Source organism: Chaetura pelagica, unplaced genomic scaffold, assembly GCF_000747805.2.
Source record: "Chaetura pelagica isolate M959 unplaced genomic scaffold, ChaPel_1.0 scaffold67, whole genome shotgun sequence".
In the NCBI taxonomy this organism is placed as follows: domain Eukaryota; kingdom Metazoa; phylum Chordata; class Aves; order Apodiformes; family Apodidae; genus Chaetura; species Chaetura pelagica.
In genome coordinates, this window is record NW_009954107.1 from 5,355,315 (window position 1) to 5,380,834 (window position 25,520).

At 41.1% G+C, this 25,520-nt stretch overlaps 1 protein-coding gene across 1 annotated transcript; it reads right to left on the reverse strand.

Moving 5' to 3' along the window:
* Positions 1 to 23,832, reverse strand: PDGFRA (platelet-derived growth factor receptor, alpha polypeptide). Its single transcript, XM_010002496.1, has 22 exons — positions 23,776 to 23,832; positions 22,137 to 22,451; positions 18,956 to 19,219; positions 17,995 to 18,125; positions 16,689 to 16,860; positions 16,395 to 16,584; positions 15,690 to 15,805; positions 15,104 to 15,230; positions 13,988 to 14,181; positions 13,490 to 13,584; positions 13,247 to 13,379; positions 9,772 to 9,876; positions 8,983 to 9,093; positions 8,547 to 8,700; positions 7,265 to 7,431; positions 6,006 to 6,121; positions 5,579 to 5,701; positions 4,809 to 4,920; positions 2,996 to 3,095; positions 2,769 to 2,874; positions 1,837 to 2,072; positions 1 to 491 (listed from the first exon to the last, which is right to left on the reverse strand). Exons 1-22 carry the CDS (start codon positions 23,822 to 23,824, stop codon positions 344 to 346), a joined length of 3,264 nt encoding a protein of 1,087 aa, XP_010000798.1. The 5' UTR covers positions 23,825 to 23,832; the 3' UTR covers positions 1 to 343.
* Between the last annotated feature and the right edge of the window lie 1,688 nt (positions 23,833 to 25,520).

Genomic DNA, 25,520 nt, shown 5'->3' on the forward strand with positions numbered 1-25,520 from the left:
CAGTGGAAATTCAATCCATTGAAGTCATATGAATGCCCTTGAAACACAAAACTGGTCTGTTTGTGGCCTTTTCCTTCATCCTCCTACCAGTTCGAATGGCAAACAACACTGAGATGCTACTGAAGTACTGCAAGAAGCAACACTAAAAAAATCCATCTTTGACAACTCTCTTTCATTCTTACTCAGGGTGATACCTCTGTCTATTGCTGGGAGTTCTTCTGTACAAATCCACCTTCTCTTCACATCCTTGACATTGCAGTTAAGTGGTTTCCTCTGTGGAGCAGAACTCTGTAGACAACAAGGCAAGCTTCCCTGTGTGCAGAGCTGGAAGGTGTCCGTGGGGTTACAGGAAGCTGTCCTCCACCAGGTCTGAGGAGTCGATCCCAATGTCGTCCATCATGTCAATGTCCTCAATGGTCTCGTCCTCTCGCTTGATGAAAGTGGAGCTACTGGAACCAGTTTCAATGGCACTTTCTTCAGACGTCTGGGAACTGGAAGAGACAAACATCTCAGAGATAAAACACACAGCAAATGTGGCCAAGTGAGTACTCCAGCTTCTAGCAGAACTGGCCACCACCTCCCCACATGCTCTGACCCACAGCACAATCTTAGGCGACTCTGACCACCTGCTTCTTAGGCATGACACTTCCTGTATCTCAAGAGTAATGAACCACCTTGGAATTCAAAGGAGGGGGTTGTTCATATGGTCCTCCAAGCTCTTTCTGCCAAAGATTTATTAAAGAAACAGCTTTATGAGATTGCTGTGACAACAGGTCTCTTAGGTAAATCCAGGCAGGTCAAGTGAAAATAAGATAACAGTAACAGACAATAAGAATAACAGAGAGAGGTAATAAATCTTAATCTGGTTAGTGCTTCTTACAGACTGTGATCATCCCCTCTCTTGAAAATAAAGAAAAAGTATTAAAAGAAGAGGTTTCTAGATTGCTAATTCTATATACTGTGAATTAAGTGCCGAATTAAACTCCCACTATTTACAGTAAGGGCTACACTGTTGTGCTGTAGTGGAATTGGTCATGCAAACTGCAAAGAGGGCAGTAGAAAGTCCTGACTACCTTGTTTTCACTAAAAAGAATACAATGGAAGATATTAAAAGAAACTTCTCCAAAATTTTTGGAGCTGGTTTCACACAGAACAACTCAATCTCTGGAGATCTTGTGTGCAGCTCCAAGCATTGAGTTGTAGGGTCAAGATGTGCTGCAAAATAGAATTGTAGAATGGTTAAGGTTGGAAGGGACCTTAAAGATCATCAGGTTCCAACCCCCCTGCTATGAGCAGGGGCACCTCACACTTGACCAGGCTGCACAGGCCTCATCCAACCTGGCCTTGAATACCTCCAGGGAGGGGCCTTCCACAGCCTCCTTGGGCAACCTATTCCAGCACCTTACTACTCTCATGGTGAAGAATTTCTTCCTGATGTCTAACCTGAATCTCTTCTCTTTCAGTTTAAAACCATTACTGCTTCTCCTATCGCTGCCCTCTCTAGTGAAAAGCCCCTCTCCAGCTTTCCTGTGCCCACTGAGCCTCCAGGCAGACACAGGGACTTGTCCAAGACAGCAAGGTAGTGCCAGTGACACACAGGAGGACTCTACCACAAGGTCCCTTCCCCTGACAACCACAAAAGAAGCAAAATGAGTTTTTTTCCCAACACTGTAGCCAGTCATACTACCATATTTACATAGAAATTTCCCAATAAGCAGTTTCAGTGGAGCCAAGGAAACCATTTTCAGAGCAGGATGCTGAAAAGTATTAATGCACATTGCCAAATATGATCCCAAACAGTGACTACAGGCTACATGATCTGCAAGCTGCACCTACCTGTGTCTGTTCCTTTTGCCAAGCTCATCTTCAGAAACAGGGTCAATGTCAGGCAGGGGGATGATGTACCCGCTGTCAGCACTCAGCCTCTGCTCATCAAATCCACTCTCCCTGTCCTTTAACTTGTCTTCATTCTTGTAGGTGACACCAATGTAAGCATTGTCACAGTCGCCTCTCATGCGTGTGACAGCTGGGTGATCACTTTTCAGGAAGTCCAGGTGAATCTTCTCATAGCTCTGAAAATATTAATTTCAAACCCCTCATTAGATGTTGTTTACTAAGGCTGCCTTTCTTGAGATGGGTAGCTGGGATTCAACAACCCAGTAAATATTCTGCCCTATGGGCCAGTAACACTAGATAGGTTAGCCAAGCCTCTTCAAATTATTTGAAGGGAGAAGTGACATGTGAATTTTATATGATGCAGGAGTGAATGTGGAAGGCCAGAGCAGACAAATGGATGTGAAGGAGGTGTAGGGAGTGGAGGAAAGGAACGAAGGTAGGTGGGAAAATGAAATACTGAGTGATGGGGTAGGAAGAGTTTGTCCAGAGGTATCAGAAGTGTGAGGGGAAAACTTGTGTCCAAAGAGGAAGACAGGGAGATTATACATGTGGCTATGTAGTCCCATTCCTAGAATTATTTCATTGCCTAGAAAATTCTGTGAAAGTAAATAAAACTCATTGTCCAGTAGAAAAAATGAGTTGGTAGGTTTTCATTAGAAATTGAGAGTTCTGCTTCCCAGCTAACACTGCAGAACTGCTGTGCTTAGTAAGCTTGTATGCAGAAAATGGACAATGTCTCTGTCTGAACCATGTCATTCATGTAGGTTATGATGTGCCAGCTTAATGCTCAAGGCTCTGATGGATGGAACAACACTTATAATTCCTTCTAAAACAGTATATAAAAAACACAGAGCAAATTCCAAAAAGCAAACCTTTTTGTACTCTCCAGGCAACAAACTCTCCACAATTTCACTCAAATGGTAAAAGGAAGGTCTTTTCTCTGGTTCACTGTTCCAGCACTTCACCATGATCTCATACCTGCAAATAAGATGGATTCCACTTTAACCAGCTGATAAAGGAAAACGAGTAACCAAACAGCAATTAAAGCCAAAATTGTCTGAAGACTGGCCAGGTGTGGATAAGTAAAATGCACACATACACTTCATTGGTAGCATGATCAGGTTTGGCCATCCGGTATCCGCTCTTGATCTTATTGTAAAAAGTAGAATCAACCATCATACCAGGATATGGTGTGCCACCTGCAGATAAAAAAGAAGCAAAAAATACTACTCTATCCTTGACTACCCATGCAGAGTTCCCAAATACTGTCTTGCTGTTCATGTCAAAAAGTGTTAATGTTATAATTTGACATGCCATCAAAATTAATCTTTCCTTGCCAATGTTTCACATCAGACCTGTTGTCTTGATCACATTAAGTGTTTCACGTGACCTCATGTGAAACTCTGGCTGGGCACAGAAATCAGGTGATACCTGGATCAGGCCACCATCCTGCATTTGGCAGATCTGAGGTTATGGCTTTGCTCTGCTACTGACCTTCTGTGCAACCTTAGGCAAATCACTTGCTCTGCCTGGTTTTATTGCCTTTGACACCTGCACGACAGCTGAGAGTGACCCAGTCTGGGCTATTTGCCTCATCCCAGCTGTAAGGGCAAAGCCTCAGTGTCCCTTCCGTACCTAAGCCTTCCCACCTGGGCAGCTGGCTTTAGACAAGAGTTAACATGCCAGGTACATGGGCTGTCTGAAAGTTTGTTCTCAGCCCCTGAGCTGATACAGTTAAGCAATTGTTTGGGGCTACAGCAGACAGACACGGCTGATGTGTAAAAAGACCATTCAAGCTCAAGTCAGTGTTGCAGCACAATGTCAAATTTGACTTTCTTAATAAACACCACTGTGCATATATTTTGTTTTCTGAGAAGCATCATCTTTCTCCAGCAGAGGAGGTATACTGTAATATTTACACCAGAAAAGTCAGTCCTTTCAAAAGCAGGATTTTCACCTAAAGCTGGGCTTCAGAAACTTCCTTACAGGTAGAGCAGTGAAGCACAGGCTTAGCTATGTCTCAGTTCCTGAGCTATCCAACAGCACTCCCATCCCCCCCCAGGGATGCTGGTTAGTGGGTATTTACAGGATCCTATGATGCCCAGAGATTACAGTAATCAGTACTGTAAACAGTGGCAAAACTGCTGTTTTCTGAGAAGCAGCTTTCTGACAACTTGTTATAGAAAATAACATTAGGCTTGGGGTTGCTGTGGGGCAGTAGTAGATACCATAGAAGCATGATTAATGTTGCTCAGAGTAAATCTGGGCAATGCACACTTACTGAAGCAGGCCAGCCACCTGCCTGGGAGGCTAATTAATCAGTCGGAGGAGAGAGCCAGGCTGTTCCCAGCTGGGAGCTGTACATTGTCTGTAACTGCTATACATTGTCATAACCACTTTACACTGCCATAAACCAACTGTGTGAACAGTGCTGACCTGGAAATGAGAAATCAGCATCCCAGAAGATTGACATTTGTTTTCGTTCTGTAATGGGACTAAGACAGACTCTTCTGAAATGTATACGAAGCGACCGTTCAAACCAGCCGCTGGGCTGGGCTGCAGCCCCAAGTGCTTCACTGCAAGTGGGAAGCATTTTCCTTCTCATATTAGCCAAAAAACCCATCCTGAGCCAGCACATCAATACTTTTCCACAAAGGCTTTTCCAAAAGCTTTCAATTCAGAGCTTTCAGTTTCCTAGCAGGAAAAAAAAATATCTTGGAGAAAAAAAAGCCTAAGGAGAAATTTTTTTACTTCACATCTAACATTGGGATCCAAAACCCTGTACAAAAGAATAACTAACAGCTGATTACACACATATATATTTTTCCTGTAGAATTTTAAATACTTCATGTAGAACAGATTGAACTGAAGAGGCTTTATCACCACACATAGACAATGTTCAAAGTACATACCAAGAGAAAATATTTCCCACAGTAGAATGCCGTAAGACCAGACATCACTTAATGTTGTGTACAGATTGTCAAAAATGCTTTCAGGTGCCATCCATTTTACTGGGAGGAAAGTCTGTAGCAAAAAGAAAGAAACCCCAAGGCACATAGATCAGTCATTAAATAAATTCTTCCCATTACAACTGTTGTTTGATAGCCAGGATTAATTTCTTTCTAACAAGAAAAGTTTTGTTAATCTGGCTAGTGTTTATTTTTAATTCCATATAACACAGAGGTACCAGGATTATAAGGAATGCTACTATTTGCTCCCCACCAAAAGTAATTAAACAATAATTTTCATTTTAAGAAATTATTTATATATTTAAAATAGTAAGTCATAATCGTTCATTTTATTACTAGCAAATGACCAGGCTGATTGAAGGCATGATACAAAAGCTGGCACTGCCAATCTAGGTCTGATACATCATTGACTGATGTGTCACTGCTCTACTTATCACAGTGACAGTTCCTTAATAAATTATCCAGTCTTAAAATTTTCCAGTTAAAATGTAAGCTTGCGAAGTACTAAGTGTGGCCAAGTATTCTTCAGCTTTAAAGCAGAATTAGGAAAATTAAAGGAATCAATGAACTGAAGAAAAATTGTTCTCAGGAGCGTTCATTCCAGTGGTCAATTAGTGTTACCAACACTGAATGGCAAGAACATTAAACAGCATTTAAAACTGACACTTCTCATTTCAGTTAAAGAAGAACTCAGGAGATTAAGTAGTACATACGCTGCCCTTGGAGACATAGTTGGAATCATGCATGATGTCTCTAGCCAGCCCAAAGTCACAGATCTTCACAATTTTTCCTTGAGCCAGGAGGACGTTACGAGCTGCCAAGTCACGGTGCACACACTGTATAGGGAGAAATTAAATTGTTCAAGGATATACTGATTCCACAGGGGACATTTCCCTTGCAAAGATCCCTGAAAAAGATCTGTTGACATTCTGGGAACACTCTTAACAAGACCTTCTGCTGAACAGACATCTGTATTGCACTGTTGACAGGGGCAGGAAGGCATCAGTCCTGAGAGCCAGTGAGGGCTCATGCAGATGTATTTATTGCAATGGGAAGAAGACAAAAGTGGTGCCAGCCTTTCCACTTCTACCCATCACATACTAATGATATGCCTATGATTCTGACCATGCACTTACTTACATTTTTAGAAGCCAAGAATTCCATTCCCCGAGCAACCTGGTAGGTGAAACTCAGCAAATCCAGTAGGCTGAGGCCCTCTGAACTGTCATCTGAAAGGAGGTTTTTGACTTCTGATTCTATTGAAAAAGAGAGAAAAAAAGTGTTTGTCCTGTGGAGAGTGAAAGCAACATACATTTCACTTTAGCTATCAAGATTCTGAGCTGATGACTTCCACAGAGTACCATGACCAAACCAGTCTTTTCATAAAAACTAACCACTGTTAATGTTTGCGTCAGTCACTGACACATACTACCTTCTTAAAAACATCCAGTATTAAATATAGGTTTTGGTTTTAGTCCTGTCTGTATTTTTTTCCCCAGAGAACTGCAGGAAAAGATTAATTAAAAAGGCCAAATGAAGTGCTTTACAAGCTGTTTACAATACTCAGTGTGTGGCACAAAGACATTTATTTAGAGGTGGTGCCTTCACTAGGTTTTTGTGCATGCATCTACACTCTTACTCATTTACTTTTGCTGAACACTGTTACCAGCAAGTACTCACTGGGGCTAATCCAATTACAGCAAAAAGGGTCAGGAATTCTATGGCAACAGTTCTTATTTTTTAATGAAAGATGTCAGCAAGGAAACCAGTCAGAATCCAGTGATTCAGTTACCCCAACTGTCCTAGGGCACAGTATGAGTACATTAGTCTGCCATGTAAATCCTGGTCTGGATATGGTTTAGTTCTTGAAGTCTACAGGCAGAATTGGCAGTGCCTATTTTTAAAGCAAAACGTATTTGGTTTCTGAGAACAGTGCCAGGGAATGGGATGCATTCATTATCTCCATTACATAATCTAGGAAAGTATTTGGGAGTGTTCTGCATTTGGTAAGTGTCAGTTACTGTGAAATGTAAGTGGAAGCAGAGCAATATGAATTTACTACTGTTATTGTTCATCGTTATTGCTCAAAATCTTGCAAACTACAAGGCTGATAAAATTACTGCCTCCCAAGAATTCCTACTGTCCTGTTGCAGAGAATGGCCATTCATGAATTCAGCATGAAAGCAAATACACCACTGGATGGACCTCTTCTGCTCCAGAAGGACACACTCCTATCTCCAGAGCATAATGAAAAGCACAAATACAAGCTTTTAGCTTATAACTTATATTCACATGCTTGCAGCACAAAACTAATTAGCTTACATCCATATAGAGGGCAAAGGTAAGATATGCATTTGTTAGTAATAATGATGAGTGCAGAAGGGACAATTCTATGTTACCTGACATAGACTTCTTCTTATATGAAGCAGGCCGATCATACACAGATCTCTGAATATCAGAGTATTTAGATCCCTCCTTCCTTTCCAGCATTGGCACATACTGAGTTGTATCAGCTTGTTTCATGTCCATGTACTCCCCAGTGTTTTCAAATGATAATATCACATAACTGAAATAATAATAAATATATATATATAAATATATATACAAGTGTTTCTGCTATTATTGTTCAGCTGGCTTCCCTACCACAGCATCCTGTGAATCTATCAGTTTTCTTATGGTGTACAATTGTATTGTTGTGAAATAGAAAAGCTGTTTTCTTGATAGGGAATACAGAAAGATCTCATATTGCAACATAACCATGTATTATCACATATTAGTACATGTCACCATGTATCACTGTAGTCAAACATAAGCATTTCAAATTTACCCTTTTGTCCATAGTTAAGTATGTAAATACGTATTGTCTAACTTCCCAAAATCCAACTTAATTCAATCATTACTACTTAGGGCTTTTAGTTCTAGGTATTCCAAATGATAAATTCACCCAGACAGTTTGTACTAAATCCAGTCCTGCTGAGCAAATGCATGCTCAGATGAATAGTCCTGGCTGTACTCAGCTACTGAGTCAGTTGATACATTTGCCTGAGTGACTTTTAAAGGAATCTCTGTTCAGCTTCTAAATCCTGGCTAATTTTATGACATTGCTTTCCTGATTAATGTATGATGACAAGCTTCCTCCACCTCATCTGGAAAAGCTATAAGATTAGCATTAACCATAAAAAATCTATTGAGACTGGCTAAGCTCTTGGTAGATAAAGGAAAGTACTTGAGCTTGGAGAACAAACTCTGCCAGGTTGTTTAAAGGGAAGAAATTTTAGTCAGTGGAAATTCTGCAAGCAGGGAAACAAGGAAACTAGGTACTTGCTCTTTACTTTTTAAACTTGGTTGGGTAGAGGCAAAAGGATGTTTTTACAGAAAAGAGGAACACTGGGACAAGTTTTATTAATAGAAATGTTCTTTGGGCCCTCAGGATGTCTATGGAGAACTGATGGTGCAGTTCTGCAGGCATACCTACCTAGGGGAAACACCAATCTAGGACACATGTCAGGGAGACTGAACAAAAAGTGCTGAAACCTTCCCAGATCTATAAAACCTGATAAATATAAGTCTAATCAGAAGAATTAGGGAGAGCTCTAAACCAATGAATGAGAGAAAGGAGTAAGGTTTAGTAATGACATTTCCTTAAGTTTCAGGTAATTTAATTTTTTCCTTTTTTCACACCTCCTTGTGCTTTCATCAGCTGGGTTCATCCCAAAGATATCCAGATCCTTCTTAGCTTTCTCTGGATGACGGCTCAGGAAATTGTCCCTGTTCTTATGCAGATAGTTCACCAAATCACCATAAAAGCAGTATTCGGTGATGATGTAAATAGGACCTGATGACATAAAACAAAATAATGCGGCAATGAAAGGAGTCTTTAAAGAACAAACAAACATATACAACATAGTTGAAAATATAACAAAATACAACAAATATTATGGGTTAATACATTTATTTTACTAAGCTATGACTGCAACTGCTACCAAATATCAAGTAGGTTTGTGAAACCTTATATTCATTTATATTTATTGTTAATACCTTTACTTGAAATTTTTGTGCCTGTTAAACAGTGAATAATGGCTCCACAGTAGGGTTTCGTTTTGTCAGCCAAACCCACCTGATTTTGTACAAGCTCCAAGCAGATTCACAATATTCAGGTGGGGGCCGAGATGTGTCATTATCTTCAGTTCAGACATGAGTGCCTGTTTTTCACTGGATCTAGCAGTAGCTGTGGAAGAAACACACCAGCCTCTCAGTGGGACCATTCACCTTTTTCACAATAACAAACAATTTATTGTTGTTTGCCTCATTAGACCATTGCTACCATAGTCTCTTGGAGAAGACTGTGTCCTTTTGTTGACAAGGGGCTTTCTTAAGACTCCGAGAGGAGGCGTAAGTTGCTAATAAAGGACTGATTTGATGCAGATCAATTGGTGACCCAGTCTGTTTGTTCCTCTCCAGGGGTACAATGGATTGCCCAGGTGGCACAGAGGCACTTCATAAACTCCTCATGGTTTCCCCAGAAACACTGCATCAGATTCTCAGCTCTCAAGAACTGGGAAATCTTCAGTGAACTTAAGAATCTCACACAAGACCTGCCTGTTTTTCCTTTGTTGTATCACTTTCATCTGTTCATAAACATTCATGGCTGTTTTATCATTTCTGAGCGACTGTGGCCTCTATGATTCATACAGTTAGAAAGAAGTTTTGGATGTTTTCAGAAGACTGGATGCTTCCAGTCTTGAAGTGCTGTGAAGCAATCTTAAGTATAATTTTAAATATCAGGTATTTCACAGTTCATTTTCAACTTCAGGTATGGAGAATCTGTTCATACAGAAGCAATGCTTAAACAACCCTGAAGGAACATGCCCTACCTAGCTTGAGAAATGGAACCACGACAACTTACGTTTCAGCATTTTCACAGCTACTTTCATCACTGGTTGAGAGCGACTCAGTCCATATGCAGTCCCCTCCACTACTTTCCCAAATGCACCAGAACCAAGGATTCGACCTGAACACAAGGGAAAACATTATTTTTTCCAGAAGGTAACAGCAATTTGCCTCATTTCCCACTACCATTTCTCTACTGGTTGTTATTTTTGTGTGAAAAGAGCACTATTGCTTAGCTAGACCACTGGTATTATTGTTATTACTGTTGTTATTAAGCTGAAAAGGAAAATGTATTTTAAAGAGATGCTGTCATTAAGTACAATCCTTAAATAAAAACAAGCAAGCAGACATAAGGAGACATCTGCATATGAAAGCTTGTAGGAAGGGGATTCTGAGGAAAAACTCAACTCATCCAAATCCATCTCCCACTCTGCCCTGCCACCCTCATTTTATCCTTTCTAAAGACAGATTCTCCTAATTAAGTTCACTTCTCTGCCTCAGTCAGCACCCTGCTACAGTACACTCGTGCCCCTTATAAACCTGAATTGAAATCCTTAGCTGTAGTTTCAGGCTGTTACTGCAATGCTGGCTACATCTAGCAGTAAGATAGACTGATGTACCACATTTAGAAATAGGCTGGACCATCAGTGATCTGCATGAAGCTGAAATACATGTTGATCACATATGAGGGAAAGCTTCTCTGAAGTTTACTGTACAAGTGTGTTTCATATGCTCAAATAAATTTTAATTGCAAATTTCCAAGTGCTGTAATGAAATGGCTAATATTCATACACACTTCTCTTCCCACAAATCAATTTAGAGAAAAATTTTGGATTATCATGTCCTATACCCTGACATGGATAGAGTGTCCAGAAGAATTGTGTACAGCTTGAGCAAGATTTTAGAGAAATATGAACTGCATGAACATACTATATTTCTCAAGTACCATACTGAAAAGCAAGTTTATTAAGGCAGCACTTACTTGGTGAACTCATGTATGAGCTCCAGATGCCAGGATATTTTCATATTCCTGGTAAGCTCTGCATTTCATTTTATGTTACTTTTGGACTTCTAGTACAGGAAGAATCCACAGTAACTTTACTGTAGAGATAGACAGCATTTTGTCTTAGATGTCTGGTTGCAGTTTGAACTTGCTGCCTTTTACATTTCTGAAGGTATTATCTGGCATGCAAGGTCATATGTTTCTGTTATCCTCTGGCTACAGCTCCCAATTGTATTGTGTACACATTTTAAAAAGAAAATTTCTAGCCAAATGTTATCTACTTCATTAATAAGCACAAGTAACTGTTAAAGTGTGCTTAGATGAGTTACTACTGAAGAACCTCTCCAAGACTATGACAGCATAGTTTGTCATGCACACAAAAACTATGCAATTTCTTTTAAAGATTCCTGTACTCTGAAGGTTATTCTTGCCAGCCAGGATATGAGAAAGCTTCCCACTAAATTTCCAGCTAATTCAAACAACCTGAGTTGAAATTTGGCCCCTGAAACTTCTCAGAGGGGAGGTCTGGCAGCCACATGGCAGGATGCAGCCCTTTAGGATGTGATGGCATTTGTGATCCTCCTTGATCTTCTCGTCTTCACAAGCCAGTTCCTTCCCAAACCATATTGTTGACTGAGCACGAGGCACACATCTCCCTCTCCATCACCTCTGCTGAGCCAGGGTGCATGTGGAGACAGTGAGAGCACTTCCGGAGTGGCAGGGAGCGATCGCTTTCTTTCCCCTTTTTACCCCTCCCCGCAGACATAGCCCAAGCCCCATGTGTTTTACACTTGAAGTTTGGGGCCAGGTGGGAGCTGACTGCTTAGGACCTGGAGGTATCTGCAATGCCATCACATTACTGGTGTTGAGGCCTACAGTGGAGCCCAAAGGCTTTCCCTTTTTGTTACACGTCTCCCTGCCTTGCCCTGGCCACTGAGCCCGTTACACAGCAGCACACTCAGTACAGTGTGCAGGGGTGATAGCAAAGGGAAATTTGCAGCGTAACCCAAATTTAGCAGTCGGAGCTCCAGCCAGCATTCAGTGTTGGCATTTAACGCAGCATTGCACTCCAGGCACTACTAGCTTGAAAAACAAATACGTGCCAGCTGGCTTACACAACTAGGATGGGAAATGCTCATCTGACCAAGCCAAGAGTGTTTTGCATCCTGCTTCAGAGCCTTCCTGAGCCAAAGAGGTAGTCTCTGTGCTGCCATCTCCCACTTTCATAAGAGAAAACCCACAAAAATACAGAATTATCAGCCTCAGAATTAAAAGAGGTCCCAACCACAAGAATTTTATATGGTAAAATTGCCAGCAGGTAAAAGTTAACCGTGTGAAGAAGAGTGCTTGTGCAACCCAGATCGCCAAAAGGATGAAGCCTTACGTTTCTAAAGCACTGACTTTGCATATACTTGTAAACAGGGAGGCATCGAAGAAGGCTGATGCTCATGAGTCAGAGGGAGACAAAGTCACAGCGGTGGTCTGTTAACAACTCAGATCTGACAAATCCTATTTAGGCATATAACTAAAGTCTGGGTGGTAATCAAATAATTCCATTAAATATCCACCCTCCTCTAGTTTTCAATTAGCAACATGAATTTAATTAAAGGATATTGTTCATGAACCAGAAATTTTTGTGCTGCTTCTTTCAAGAATTAATAACAATTCTTTCTCTATGGCAGGGGAAGGAGAACTGCACCAGGACAGTGTGGTTTTTAAAATATATCAAACAAAAATTTATTTTTACTTCTTCTCCTGTGTTTTGTGATACTACTTGGTGCACAGATACCTTCAAGGGAACAAAACCTTGTATTTTAAAGCACTATCTGGATAGAACATTAAATTGTCTAGAAGCATTACCCTTGCAATTGATAAAAATGACAGACTGTGCCAGCTCTAACCAAGTGATTAATAACTGAATTCTGTATGAATTCCAATGCCAGGATAGCAAAGAAAGAAAGCAGAACGTGAAGAAAGAAAGAAAGTAGCCACAAAAATAAGTTATAAAGTTGCTCAGCACAATGTATGTACATTGTGGATTAGCAATTTTAAAAACATTTTAATAAAACTATGTAACTACTTGCAGATTTTCCTTAGCCTCTGGACATAAATATACAAATGTCTTGCAAATAAAAAATGTCAGTGCACTTCTTATGGGTGCCATAGCAGGATTGAATGTTGAAGCGGTAATTAAATGCTTGGAAGTATCCTCTGAGCTATATGAAGATGGGCACTACGTGAGGACACCCAGAAGAGAGGTGAAATGGAAGCATGGGAGACACTAGCATAAGGAGTTCAAGGCTGACACCACTGTAGGGGAAAAGGAGGATGTGGCTGGAGAATTGAGGAGAACAGACAGGTACAGAGAGGCTTTGGACTTGATGGCCAAAAATCATGTCACAAATCCTGGTAGCAGAGACCTCACAGTTCTCCTTAATTGTCCTTCTTCCCAGAGAAGGATGGGATTAGTCTTTTGGAGGAAACTTACCAAGCACTAACCCGTCTCTAGGAAACTCCCATCTGGAGTCATAAGGCAGTTGCATTGGGTCCACATAAATGTATTCATGGCCATCAGGGCTGATAGATTCAATGACTCTCCATCTGATCTCGTACCTCGGCTTCTGCAAGGCACATTGAATGCAAAACCAGCCATTAGTCCCATGCCTTACTTCAAAGCAGATCAAAACCCAGTGGGTCTCACCATCCAAACTGAAATGCTTTTCTGCATTACCTGTTTCCATATGATGACCAGAACAATCAGTGAAATTATCACAATCACTAACAGCACTAAGACTGCAGCAGCCACAGTAAGTTCTGATCGCAAAGCTGTGGAGTAAAAAAAGAGACTATATTTTACTCCTGAGCCACAAGAAACGTGACATAGACATATGACATCCACCTCCCTACCATTGCAGCCCATCCAGCAGATGTAGCAGGAGCAGTCCCTGGGGCTGGTGACTGAAAAGTCCTTCCAAGCCCAGAATTGCTTTGCCTTCCTGTTTCAAAACTAAATGCAGAGACTATCTAGAAAAGCATCCAGATGCATCATGAAGACCTGCTGAATGCCTCATCCTCACATGTCTCAGGGTGGAAAAAAAATCCTTTTTTTTTTTTTTTTATCTGCAGCAATTCACATTTTCATATATTAAGCATTCTTCTAGACTGAACTGGAGTGTGTTAGAGCGGGGTTAAATTGTCATACTCTCACAGAAGGACAAAGCAAACTCACTGGGAGCCACAAGCTTCAGTTCCCGAGTAACAGCACCAAGGTCGTTCCTTGCCATACATCGTACAGCCAGGGTTTCCTCTACCTTCTGGAAGGTCACCTGGCTTTCCACCTGGTTTTTCTCATCCAGGTGGGCTTCCATGTGTATATCAGAGATGTTGTTAGTCAGAAGAGTCCATGAGGTGTCATTGCTGCATCTGCAGAGAAGAACAGAGGAAATACGTGCTGGGCATAAGTATGGGTAAAGAGTGAACAGAACAGGAACCACCTTTCCCTACAACTTTATTCCAACAATTATAATGTTAAAGACCAGAAATGCTTAAGACCACCTCTGTGAAGTGCCTACACCTTTCTTCCCTCAGAATAATCGACCTTCTGATCTCATTACTGTTGCATCTTTGAAGGCCTGACAATGTAGCCCAGCAGGTCTGGAATAGATAGACCTTGGTGTCACTATGTATCCTGTAGAGTCATGATACTGAGGGGATCTCTGCTCCTCCCAGGGAAATCCTCTTTGCTGTACAGGGCTCTCTGGGGTAGGGCCAGGAGGACAACATGGGGCAAGCAGAGATTTTAGCACAATGAGAGCAGAACACAGCTGGAAAGTGCTCAGGGCTCCCAACTTCCTCCCATGTTTGGTCTCCCTCTCCCTGGTGGATAACATTAATGGGAAAGCCCTGCATCCCAGTGGCCGCAGAAGGAGCTAGTCTAAAACCAGCAAAAATAGGAGTAATTACTCCACATGCCTAAAGTACTTTGAAGATGAAAATTATATTAGGGGGGAAATAATTACAAGTGAAAATTTAGAAGAACACAAGAGTGATAAGAAGACAGTGAAATTATAAGAAGTCCCTGAATGGATAGACAGCTACTTCTCAAGATCCCTACTCAAACTGGGACAGTGAAATCTGCTGAGTTCACCTATTGAGCATAAAGATTTATGAGAGAAATGCCCTAAATCAATGTTGAAATATAAGCAACATGCCTTTAAAAAGAAAAAAAATATCCGTAGCTTACTGGACTTTGATGAAGAAAGCATGGTATGGTAACTAATAATGTTAATCTAATCAAGGACATAAGTAGTTCTATTTTAGATAAGAAAACACCCACTCTACTTACTTTTTAATGTCCTTGCAAACCAGCCATTCCACATCAGGAAGCGGGGTCCCCTCTGCCAAGCATCTCACTGTCTGTCCACCTGCAGAGCCATGGTGATCATCCACAAGGTCTAAGATCAGAGCTGGAACTGAGAAGGACACAGAAGTTTGTTAAAATATTCATCAGGGTCTATAAAAACAGCCTAGAATTTAAAATTAACCAGGACAGGTATTGTTTGGCTAACAGCTAGAGACCAGGACTTGGCCAGGAGGTTCTTGTCTCCTGCAGGACAGAGTGGATCCTAAGTTACAGCCATGAAAAGGAAGGGCTGTAGTTATGCCACATCCTCAAGCCATTCTAAATGAGCTATCGTCCCTGCTGTCAGCTGGAATAATTTAGGCTGGAGGATGAAGATTCTTTTTGGCTTAAGGCCAGAGTTGGAGTGAAAGCCAGGATCAGGGCACAAGAGCTCCAAGGACTCAGCACGCACGCACTCCTCAGTACACCCCTTTCTTATTTCAGTACTCCAGGGAACCCCATGCATAAGTGAGTCAGGTCTTTGCTATGTGCCATCAGTTCTGGTGTGCAAGGCCTTGGAGCTCCTTACCTTGTATTAGCAAGGAGAACGTGTATCTTTTAATCTCATCTTCATTTTCAGCAACCAAAGTATAGTACCCACTGTCTTCTTCCTTGGCCCGGATCAATTTTAATATACTCTGAAACCTAGTGAAATAGGAGGTTTTGTTTTGTATTTTTAGGGCAGGCATAAAAAAAAAAGAAAACAAAACAAAAATCCACAAACACAATAAAGCAAAACAAAACAAAAAACCACCAAAAAAAACCACCACAAACTTTGGTGCAACATGTAATCTGTGTATGTAGATACTATATTGTAGTTACATTTGGAACTTCTAGCATGTCTTTTCACTGGAATTGTTACTCAAATAGTAAATAACTACCAAAACACAATGATAAACAAGTGGATATAGTTATACTCTGCAGGGGTCAGGCAATGCCCATGATACTATTGGAAATAGCTAGAAATTATTGGCATGGAGACATGTTGGCATGATTGAAGAGTCTTAGTGCTCAGAAACTAAGATTCCTAAGGTTTGAGAGGTTGTTGTTACCAAGGGAATAAAAAGAGGGAGATTAGGCATCGCCCTTTCGAACAGAAAAATAAATAATAATAATTTTTTTAAAAAAATTAAATACCACTGAGGGAAAAGCAACAAACTGCAGTGGAAAAAGAGAGCAGGAGCAGTGCCCAAACTCAAGTCAATGTGGCAAAGTAAGAGAAGAATATTTGTACCTTGTTTCCTGGACTTTGTTGGAACTAGCAACAATCTCAGTAAGATTTTCAATCAGAGTCACGTTATCCTTCAACCAGTACATTTTTGGTGCTGGGTATGCCTGCACATCAACAACAAAGTTTTTGACTTCGTGTAGGTTGACAGCTTCCAGAGGGCTAAACTGAGGCTCCAGGTGAACAAAACCTTTGTCTGTAAATGAAAAAGTCTTGCATAAACAATGCTGTGCAGCATTTTTTCAAGAACAGTGTTTTCCAACACATGAATAACTTTTGAACACTAAAATCAGACTATACCATGAACTGTAATGACTACTTTCTTATTTTCCTTAACCTCCTTGGTTGCATGCCGAGCAGTACACTCGTAATCCCCTGTGTCTTTCACTGATGCCTCAGGAATGGTCAAGGTGTAAACCAGCTTCTGCGATGGGACTTTGATATCATCAAGTTTTATCAGACCTTTTTCTTTCTGTAGTTTGGAGAAGGAAAAAAAAACTTTACTTAAGTAACTGAGCTGAAAGCACACCACTGAGGATTTATGATACCACTAGAGTGAGAGCAACCATCTAAATCCTGTATGGCAGAAGACTTGTTCACTCAGTCAGAGATGCATTTTCAGACAGAGGCACAAAAGGTGTGCCCATAAATATGGGCCCTTTCGGTGACAGGCACGGAAGAATGAGGATGTTAAGAGCTCATATTTTGTTCACTCAAAACAAAACACCATTCAAAATTTGGGTGAGCAGCTCAAAAGAGTGTTTACTTCTTATGTGCTACCTTTTTGGGGCTTTATTTTGACTTCTCTTTATTTAGTTCCCATAAAGTAGGTTGAATTTTTTTTTTTTTTGCCAGAAAATAAAGTAACCAGTTGCTAGATGTAATGTTCTGCCTGCTTTCAAAACCAGAATAACTCATTGGCAAGGAGAAGACTGCAGCCAGTGAAAGGATGACAAGTATGGTCTACCATGTTATCATGAGAGGCTGGAACAAAACATAGGCTGGAGACAGTTTTGAAAAATGGCATATAGCAAAGTTCATAATGTGCAACATGGGAAAAACAAAACAAAACCTTCTCAAATACTTTTTTTTCCTCTTGAAGTTTTAACTTACTTAAATAAAAGGTGGGATTTGAGGTCATAATTAAGTAGTCACTTCAAGTACTCCATCCCTTCAGAGGGATGAAGTCTGTGAACATGATTCTTCATTGTCCTCTCTTATGCCCAAGAATCCAGGGTTTAAGAGAGCCATTTCAGAGGTTCTGCTTCATGCAGATCTCTGACACATTCCTAGATCTTTCTATTTCCATAACATTTATTTTTCTGAACCAGCACAAGACCTGAGAGACAGCATTCCTCCCCCCAAGGATGGACTCCCAGTCACACCTCACCTTCCTCTCATGCTTCGCATACTTACTAACAGCAAACTATTGGGACTGACTTTCTTTTGTGGTAACCTAAAAGTAAAATAAATGACTTTGTTTCCTCATCTCAGCTGTCCTGATTCAGAGAAGAGACAAATATTTTACAACCCCACCTCCACTCCGAGTAAGTAACTGCAAACATTCAAACCAAAAATAAATTAAAAAGAAAAAAGAGATAATTACCACTTTCCCAGGATAATTCCACTGTAAATTAACCACCTCATTGTCAAAGACCACACAAGTTACTACGATGGTCTCGCCTGCTTTGTAGACAGTTTTAAGAGCTTCAATTTCAACTGGCAGCTGTGAAGTAGCTAGGAGAAGAGAAAAAGAACAGATTTAGTTTTTAAAAGTATACAATTTTCACATGTTGCAATTTCAGGGGGAAATTTCCATTTTACTTCCTCTACTGAGGAGTTACCTGGAAATTAAGAGGAAATACTGCTGGTTTATACTGATACAAATAATGTGTATTTAAAGCATGAGAAGTACAGACATGGAGTTCAATCCCACAAAGAATTATCTATGCTTAAAACTAGAAGTTGCTCTCTCAACTGCCCCTTAGAAAAGGCACTTGGTAGAAAAGGAAAAATTTCCATTTTGCTAATCAGTGGCTGTCTTTCAGAATCCTTTGCTGGCCAATAAAAGCATTGTCAAAACATTAGAGTCATGCTGGTTTTCAGACTACCCAATGTCCTACAATTTGAAGCCACTGGGAAACATGAGTGTTTTAAATTATATTTCAGCAAGCAGAGTTAAAATACATGGATTACAGAAGACTTTTATTGCAACAATTTAGGAGAAGAGGTGAAGTTAAGGACACTTCATTCTCATCAAAATTATACATAGCCACTAAGTAAACTACCAACTAAAGAACTAGCAATACTGCCAGAGAAGCAAGTAGCTCATAATTGGGAAGTATGGTTTAGTGGTGGGGGATTGTAGGGTGGATGGTTGGACTTGATGATCTTGAAGGTCTTTTCCAACCTTGATGATTCGATGATTCTAAGTATCGGATATATTCCTGTGATGCTAGTGCTAATACAGTTCTTACATCATGAGGAAAGAACTGGGCTGAATATTATTACTTTTTTTTAACTTTTTTTTACTTTTTTTTTTTTTTTAAGTGAACAAAAATAAATACCTCTTAAAATATAAATGAAGAACTCATCGGACTTGAACTCCACACGTTCAACCATTGTTTTGCATGTATATGAGCCCGCAGGGAAATTCCCTATGAAGCCTTGTTTACTGTCATAGAAAGCATGGACAGTCTTGTCTAAACTATTAATCAAAGTCACTTGAGCATTTGGGTCACTTGTCCGACAAGGGATAACAGTGGGATCACCTTCTTCTACTAGGATGAACTGATCTTCTGGTATAGAAGGAACAAAAGGCATATCTGGGTCTGTAAAAAACAAGAGGCAATTTTACACTGTCTTGCTTGTAGTAAGCCCATATACAAGAATTTTATAACAATGACCACTTATAGATTGTAACTGGAACTAGCACAGTTCATTACTTCAATTTTTCAGAGACTGCAGGTAAGGCATGTTAATTGTATTGTTATTTGACCTAGGCAAAAAAAGAGGAGAGAAGAAGAAATTAAAAGGACCCCAAGGAAATGAAACAAAACAAAATAAAACAAACTAAATGTTATTATTCCATTTAGACCTTATTCTGAGATACTCCTACAGTGAGGGCAAAAGGATATTAAGTGACAAAAAAGAAAGAAAAGCACTACTGGGTGTGAAAGCATTTGTGCCATTGCTGAAGACTAATGTAAAGATTAATTAACTTTATTAGAGATAGACAACTCTATCAAGATATGAGTACAGCAAATGTCTCAGAGAAGCATTCAGACTTAAACATCCTACTTTTTTGCACTTAGGTGCAATATTCACTGAAAAAAAAATTTAAAAAATTTATTGGCAAAAATCACTCATCTTCTTCAGTTAGATTTTTTCCCCTTTGGTAACAGCAACTGTCTCCTAACCAATATACATGCAAGGAGAAAAAGAAAAAGAAATATAAAATCCAAACACTTTCAATGTTAAAAAGTAGAGAAGCTATTAAAGCCACATTTAATAAAAAAATAATTCAAGGTACTTAAGCATTTCTAACATATCCAACATTACAGTTGCAAGACATAGTTAATTATGGTCACAGTATGTGGTTTTCAAAACATGGTATTCAACGAGAAAAAAGGCAAACAAACACCTAGTAGTTTTATTTCTTTTAAGCTCAACAAAATACATGCCAGCTTCCCTACCCAGCCAATCCAAAGTCTGACTTTAAAAAAATAACTGCATGACATATCCAACTTAAAAAGCACAGCCCTCAAATTATCTCCATTTGGCCTTTCGGAATAAACAAATAATCCCTGCTGGCCTGAAGCTCCTGTGTGAAGCTTTATAACACAATTTAATAAATAGCAATCCAAATCCCTCCAACAATAGACTTTCTGCTGCACTGGCAGGCTCTTTGTAGTAATACTCCAAACACAGCTCTCCATCCCAAAAACGCTGCCAACTTCATGCATTCGTTTTCCCACTGTAATTTAAAACAGAAACTGGGTTCACCTAGTTTGGTCTCCTGTGTGCTGTTAGTGAAAATGGGACATTGTGTGAAGTCTCAACATAATCCTCCTTGGCCAAGGTGGGTTGCTGCCACCCATTGCCCTCCTAATTCATTGCAGGAAAAAAAAATGTAAAGACAAAGTTTATGGTGGAAACAGAAACATTCTCTGTAATTTGGAGAAAAAGATATGTTTCTGCATTTATGAAATCTTGATGGTTAGTGAGTGGAAGAAATTACAGGGTGTCTCTGCTTGGCAAATCTGGTAGGCTGATGTCTAGAGGCATTCAAAAACCAAACAAAAAAGTCCTCTTGAAGAGCTCCTCCTTCTCTTGCCTTTGTATCCCTTCACAAAGTGTGTTACAAGACTGCTTGACAGCAACAACATTTTCTAATGATTTTGTCCGAGTAGTTTGGAAGTCAAGATACATGTGCCAAAGCCCACAGCTTTTGCTGGAACATCTTCTTGCTTCGAGGATGGATGCAAATGTTTTACATTTGTTGTAGGGAATGGAGAAAAAGTCTCGGAAGAATTGCTGTCCTCAGATTACACATCATGAATGGTAAAAACTTAATACCACTGCAAAATTGGCTTTAAAACAAGTCCTGTTGGTCCTGCCTGAGTTTTGCCCCTTCCACAATCTTCCTTGAAGTTGCAAACAGCATCTCCTCTGCAACATACTGCAGCTTTTCGGGATGATTTGCAATGTCTTCTCTTTTTCATTTCCTGTTCAAAATATTTACTGCAAATCTACTGGCTTGATTTTTCCTGGCCCTGCAGTTGTGCCACCCATGCCCTGGATCCCCACCAATGCTGAAGAAACTTCCAGACAAGGCTTCATGAGGGCAGCCAGTGGTGGGCCAGCCTCTAGTGCCTATCTCAGCTATGACATTAAAGATTTTCGTGGTATGGATACTGTGGAAAGCCTTTAAAAACTTTTTCCATTAGTAACAAGGGGTTGGGAGGGCAAAGCCAGTGGTAGGTACTTCTGAAAAGAAGGGATGCCATTTCTTCTGGGTCCAACAGGTTTTCCACTACTAGAGGGAAAGGCAGGGCAGGGCCTGGGAGAGCTGTGTTTGCTTCAAAAATTACAGGGTAGTGCGTGGTAGCCCAATGTTGCCAATCTTGCAACAGACTGCCCAGCAATAACACTTCTCCTTTCACCTTCCCTTGTGACAGCAACCCCCAAGACAGTCTCTGTTGCTTTACACTTCCAAGGCCCTGTGTAAACATGAGTTTTCTCCACTTCTTAGTTGAAGCCTAATTCAGATTAAGAGCAAGATAAAGCCTTCGTCATCTGGCAACTGCTTTAGTGTCAGACAAGGCACTGGTTCAGCACATATCCCAAAACCTCCACCCAGGTCAGCCTGGAAAGGACTGGCATTGACTTAAACTCCCACCTCAAAGACAGGCAAACCTGTAGGCTGAGCATGCTCTCACAGCTGAGCTGACCTGGTCACCAAGGTCTACTACCCAGCCCCTGGTGGTCAGAAGACCTCAGCTCTGAAGTTGGGAATTCATCCCTCTTCTTGAGAATTAAAATTCTCACCAAAAAAGGTGAAAACAGAAAGAATGAGGAACATATCCATAAACTCGTAGGTTGTCTTTTACAAGTTACAAAATGTCCCTGGGATCATTTATTTTCCTCTGACAGCAAACTGCTATCAGCAATACACGACTTCTGAACATCCATAGCTTAGCTCTCCCCTCCAAACCTCCAGGTACAGCTTTGGCAGCCTCCACTTACCAGGCACATAGATATAGATGTCCTTCCCTTCCACTTCCCCATCCTCCACTTGAGTGTGGTTATAATAGCAAACATACAAGCCTGTGTGAGCGGCTGAGGCATTTCCTACTTCAAGCACTGTTAGGAAGAGGCCACTGTTGTTTTCTTCGTGTCTAATGTCAATCCTGTGACTTCCCTCCATCACTGGGTACTGCCAGCTCACTTCGCTGTCTCCAGAGCATTTGAGTGTGAAATTGGAATTCAGCTGTACCACCATTTCACTCCTATTGGGAACAATAGTCGGCAAAGGAAGCTGGCAAAGTGTTAGGAACGGTCCTGCAAAAAGACATAAATGAATAGCATATGAAGACACAGAACAGCTTCAGTGTGGGGATGAGAAAGAAAGCAGAGTGGATCCATAGCAACTGGTTTTCTGACCGTTTCAGACATGTTGATGTCCCAGGAAATCTGTCCTTGTTAAAAGTCAAAGCTTTGGCCGATGGATGGCAAATGGCTTCCCTTTGAAATGCAAAGTGTTTGCTTGCTCATGTCTCTTTGTCAGATCAGGAGGTGGAAGACAGAGGTGAAGTTAGAGATGGCTCTCAATCCACACCGCAGCTTCCCAGCCCCACTGCAGATCAGTGAATCCCACACCCTGGCTGCTGGGTCAGGGGCCTCTTACAGCAGCTTACAACAAGGGTCAGGAAACCAGTAGTTCTGTAAGCCTTCAAGTGCACAACTGAAAGTTAGAAACTCCTCAAGAACAACACCTGCATCTTACATCTGGCTTCTATTTCTGTAAATGGCCAGAGGAGGGTCTTACATCCAAAATTCGTGCATCAGGTCTACTTCTAGCCAAAATGCACAGAAGGTTTATAGCCAAATAAAACTGTAATTCACTGAACTAGATGTTGTAGATGGCACTGGTTTTCAGATGCAATCTGCAGTTGGAGGCTCAGATTTGCAAGCCTTAGGTAATTTGTAGGTGGGCTGGTGTAGGTCCAACTCCCAGGAAATTAGAAGATCCACACCCTAAAAAAAATGGGGAATTCACCAGGAAAACAGATTTGCCTCAACCTATCAAATGGCTTGTACAAAACAGATAGAGTAGTCCATGATAAACAGGCACATAGGCCCACGGCGTGAAAGTGGGCCTGTCTTTTACAGACGGTCTTTGAAACCAGTTTCTCATTCCTGCATGTTATCTTGGTCTACAGACCCTTTCTATATTTGGCACCCTGTGGCAAACCCTGCCCTCCCCTCCCGGCACCATTCACTCGGCAGATGTTGGGAGGCCGGGCAGGCGAGCGCGGCGCGGCGTGGGAGGGTGCGGGAGCCCACACAGGCAGCCTCGCCTGCCCTGCACTGCTGGAGAAACCCCAGTGGGGCAGGGCTGACACAGCTGGAGGTAGGCAGGCTCACTTTCCCTGTGCAGGCAGACAAACCGGCTAGAGCAGCTGTAGGGGTGATAAAGTGGCCAGCACAGGCTACAAAAAGTACCATCTTCTTAGCCTACCAAAGGGAAGGGTAGAAAAATCGAGCCTGTTGCTGTCTGGCAACTGTTTGGCATTTGTTTTATCGTGGTCACAAGAAAGCAAGCTTACATAAGGATTTAGGAAGGAGAGTGGGTGGAGAGGCTTAGAGGACTGAGGAACATTACCTGTGAGAAAACATCCCAAGATCAGGAACGTCCGTGGGGAAGTACCCATAGTTCCCAACAACTGAAACAGAAAGGAGAAGGCAAGAGAGAACCAATTAATGTACTGCCAAGAGGAATGAGAGTAGGACCCCTCTCCTACAGTGTTGCAGTGCAGCTTCTCAGCACTCTGCATGCTGCCATGGAGAGATGTGTGCCAGGGACCCCGGCTCACACCTGCAGCCTGCTGAGGTGCGTGCAACCACCTCCCACAAGACACATGGGGCCAAAGATGTATCAATGGCTGGGGGAATGCAACTGAGACACCACGACCCCTTTTCTCCTCCTGCAGTGTAAGAAGCCAAGTCCTGGTGCATCCCTCTCTCCAACAGCCTTACAAGCAGCTCTGATGCCCTCTGCAGCCTCCAAGACTGAGCCCACAGGAACAGCCCTGCACAGGGGATGTACCCTCACAGGCATCGGTGAGGATGCAATGGCTTTGTGCAATAAGTTCTGGCCTTTTAGCTGCAAACAGTTTTTATGGGAGAAAACTCATATTTTAAAGCTGCTTCTATTACAAATGGTACAATCCAAAGGGATATTTTTGTTTTGCCATTGTACATACGTGTGTATATATAACTTACTGAGCACAATGCAATACAATAGTGTTTATTGCTTATTTAGCAAGAATTCCCTTGATCGAGAGACATATTATTTAAAACATATGCTGAAATTTTCTAGTGGAATAAATCCATGACTGACTGTAGGCCAGCCCTGCCATTTGCAAAGCATATCTTCTCCCCAACAGTGTGGAGAGTCATATATCACAGGAGACAATTTTAGCTCTCAAACACATAATCCTAAGACATCAGTCTTGAAGCAACAGCAGTGGCAATAAGCATCTGTGTAGTATCTGTGCCATCTAATGACATTTCTACTAAAACCCCCCCTGCAGCCTGCTAGATGATTTCCGAAGGAGGAGCTCCTACAACCCCTTCTCCCATTTAAATCAATAAACATTATATTGGTGACTTTAATAGCAACTAGATTTGGCCCAAAGCCAATATAGATTTTTAAAATGTCTGCACAGAAGAGCCTTTAATCTGAAACACAGACCAAGAAGTAAAATGAAGGATGATGCTCCAAGAGAGGGACTATTTTTCAAAGGTTCTGGAGAGTTTCTATTCAATCCTCTGGTATTCAGCTTGTGATGCTCAGATAGGAAAGCACCTAGGTACATACAGTTATTACAGCTATCAGTGCCATGTGAGAGTTAAATGCTTACAACCTGCCAAGGGCTTTTTCAGAACCAGTCCTTCTTTCCTCCCACAGCCCATGGAGTAGACTGTGGGCTTTTGCGAAGCAAAAAGCATTTGATACGCAAATCAAACATGAAGTTCTCAGAAGAAGAATTAGAAGACTTGCAACCTCCAAAAACATGTACAAACAACTTTGGAAATTTGTAAGATAACATTCCAGCAGAGACAAGGCATTTTGCCTGATTCGTCAATTAGCAAAAATTGCCATGTGTTTATGTATTTGTCTTCCATTGATAACAGACTCTTGGACATCAAAGAAGTCCCTCAGTCTCAGCCTCCTTACTCATCTTTATCACATTTATATCCTGTATTTTTTTTCTGATAAAGTAACCCACTGTAAATCTTGAAAGCCTTACCATTATCTGTTTTACTGATCTGATTTCTAACCTCCCAAGATCCAAAAGACAATGTTACCCCACTGCCTGCCAAGTTGCCTTCTGCCTTTTCTGT

Coding starts and splice junctions, on each gene's coding strand:
- PDGFRA (XM_010002496.1), bottom strand. CDS start 23,824: ATGGGTACTTCCCCACGGACGTTCCTGATCTTGGGATGTTTTCTCACA. Junction 18,126..18,955: donor CTTCATTTATATTTTAAGAG/GTATTTATTTTT, acceptor CTCTTCTCCTAG/CTACTTCACAGCTGCCAGTT. Junction 16,585..16,688: donor AGTAGTCATTACAGTTCATG/GTATAGTCTGAT, acceptor TTTCATTTACAG/ACAAAGGTTTTGTTCACCTG.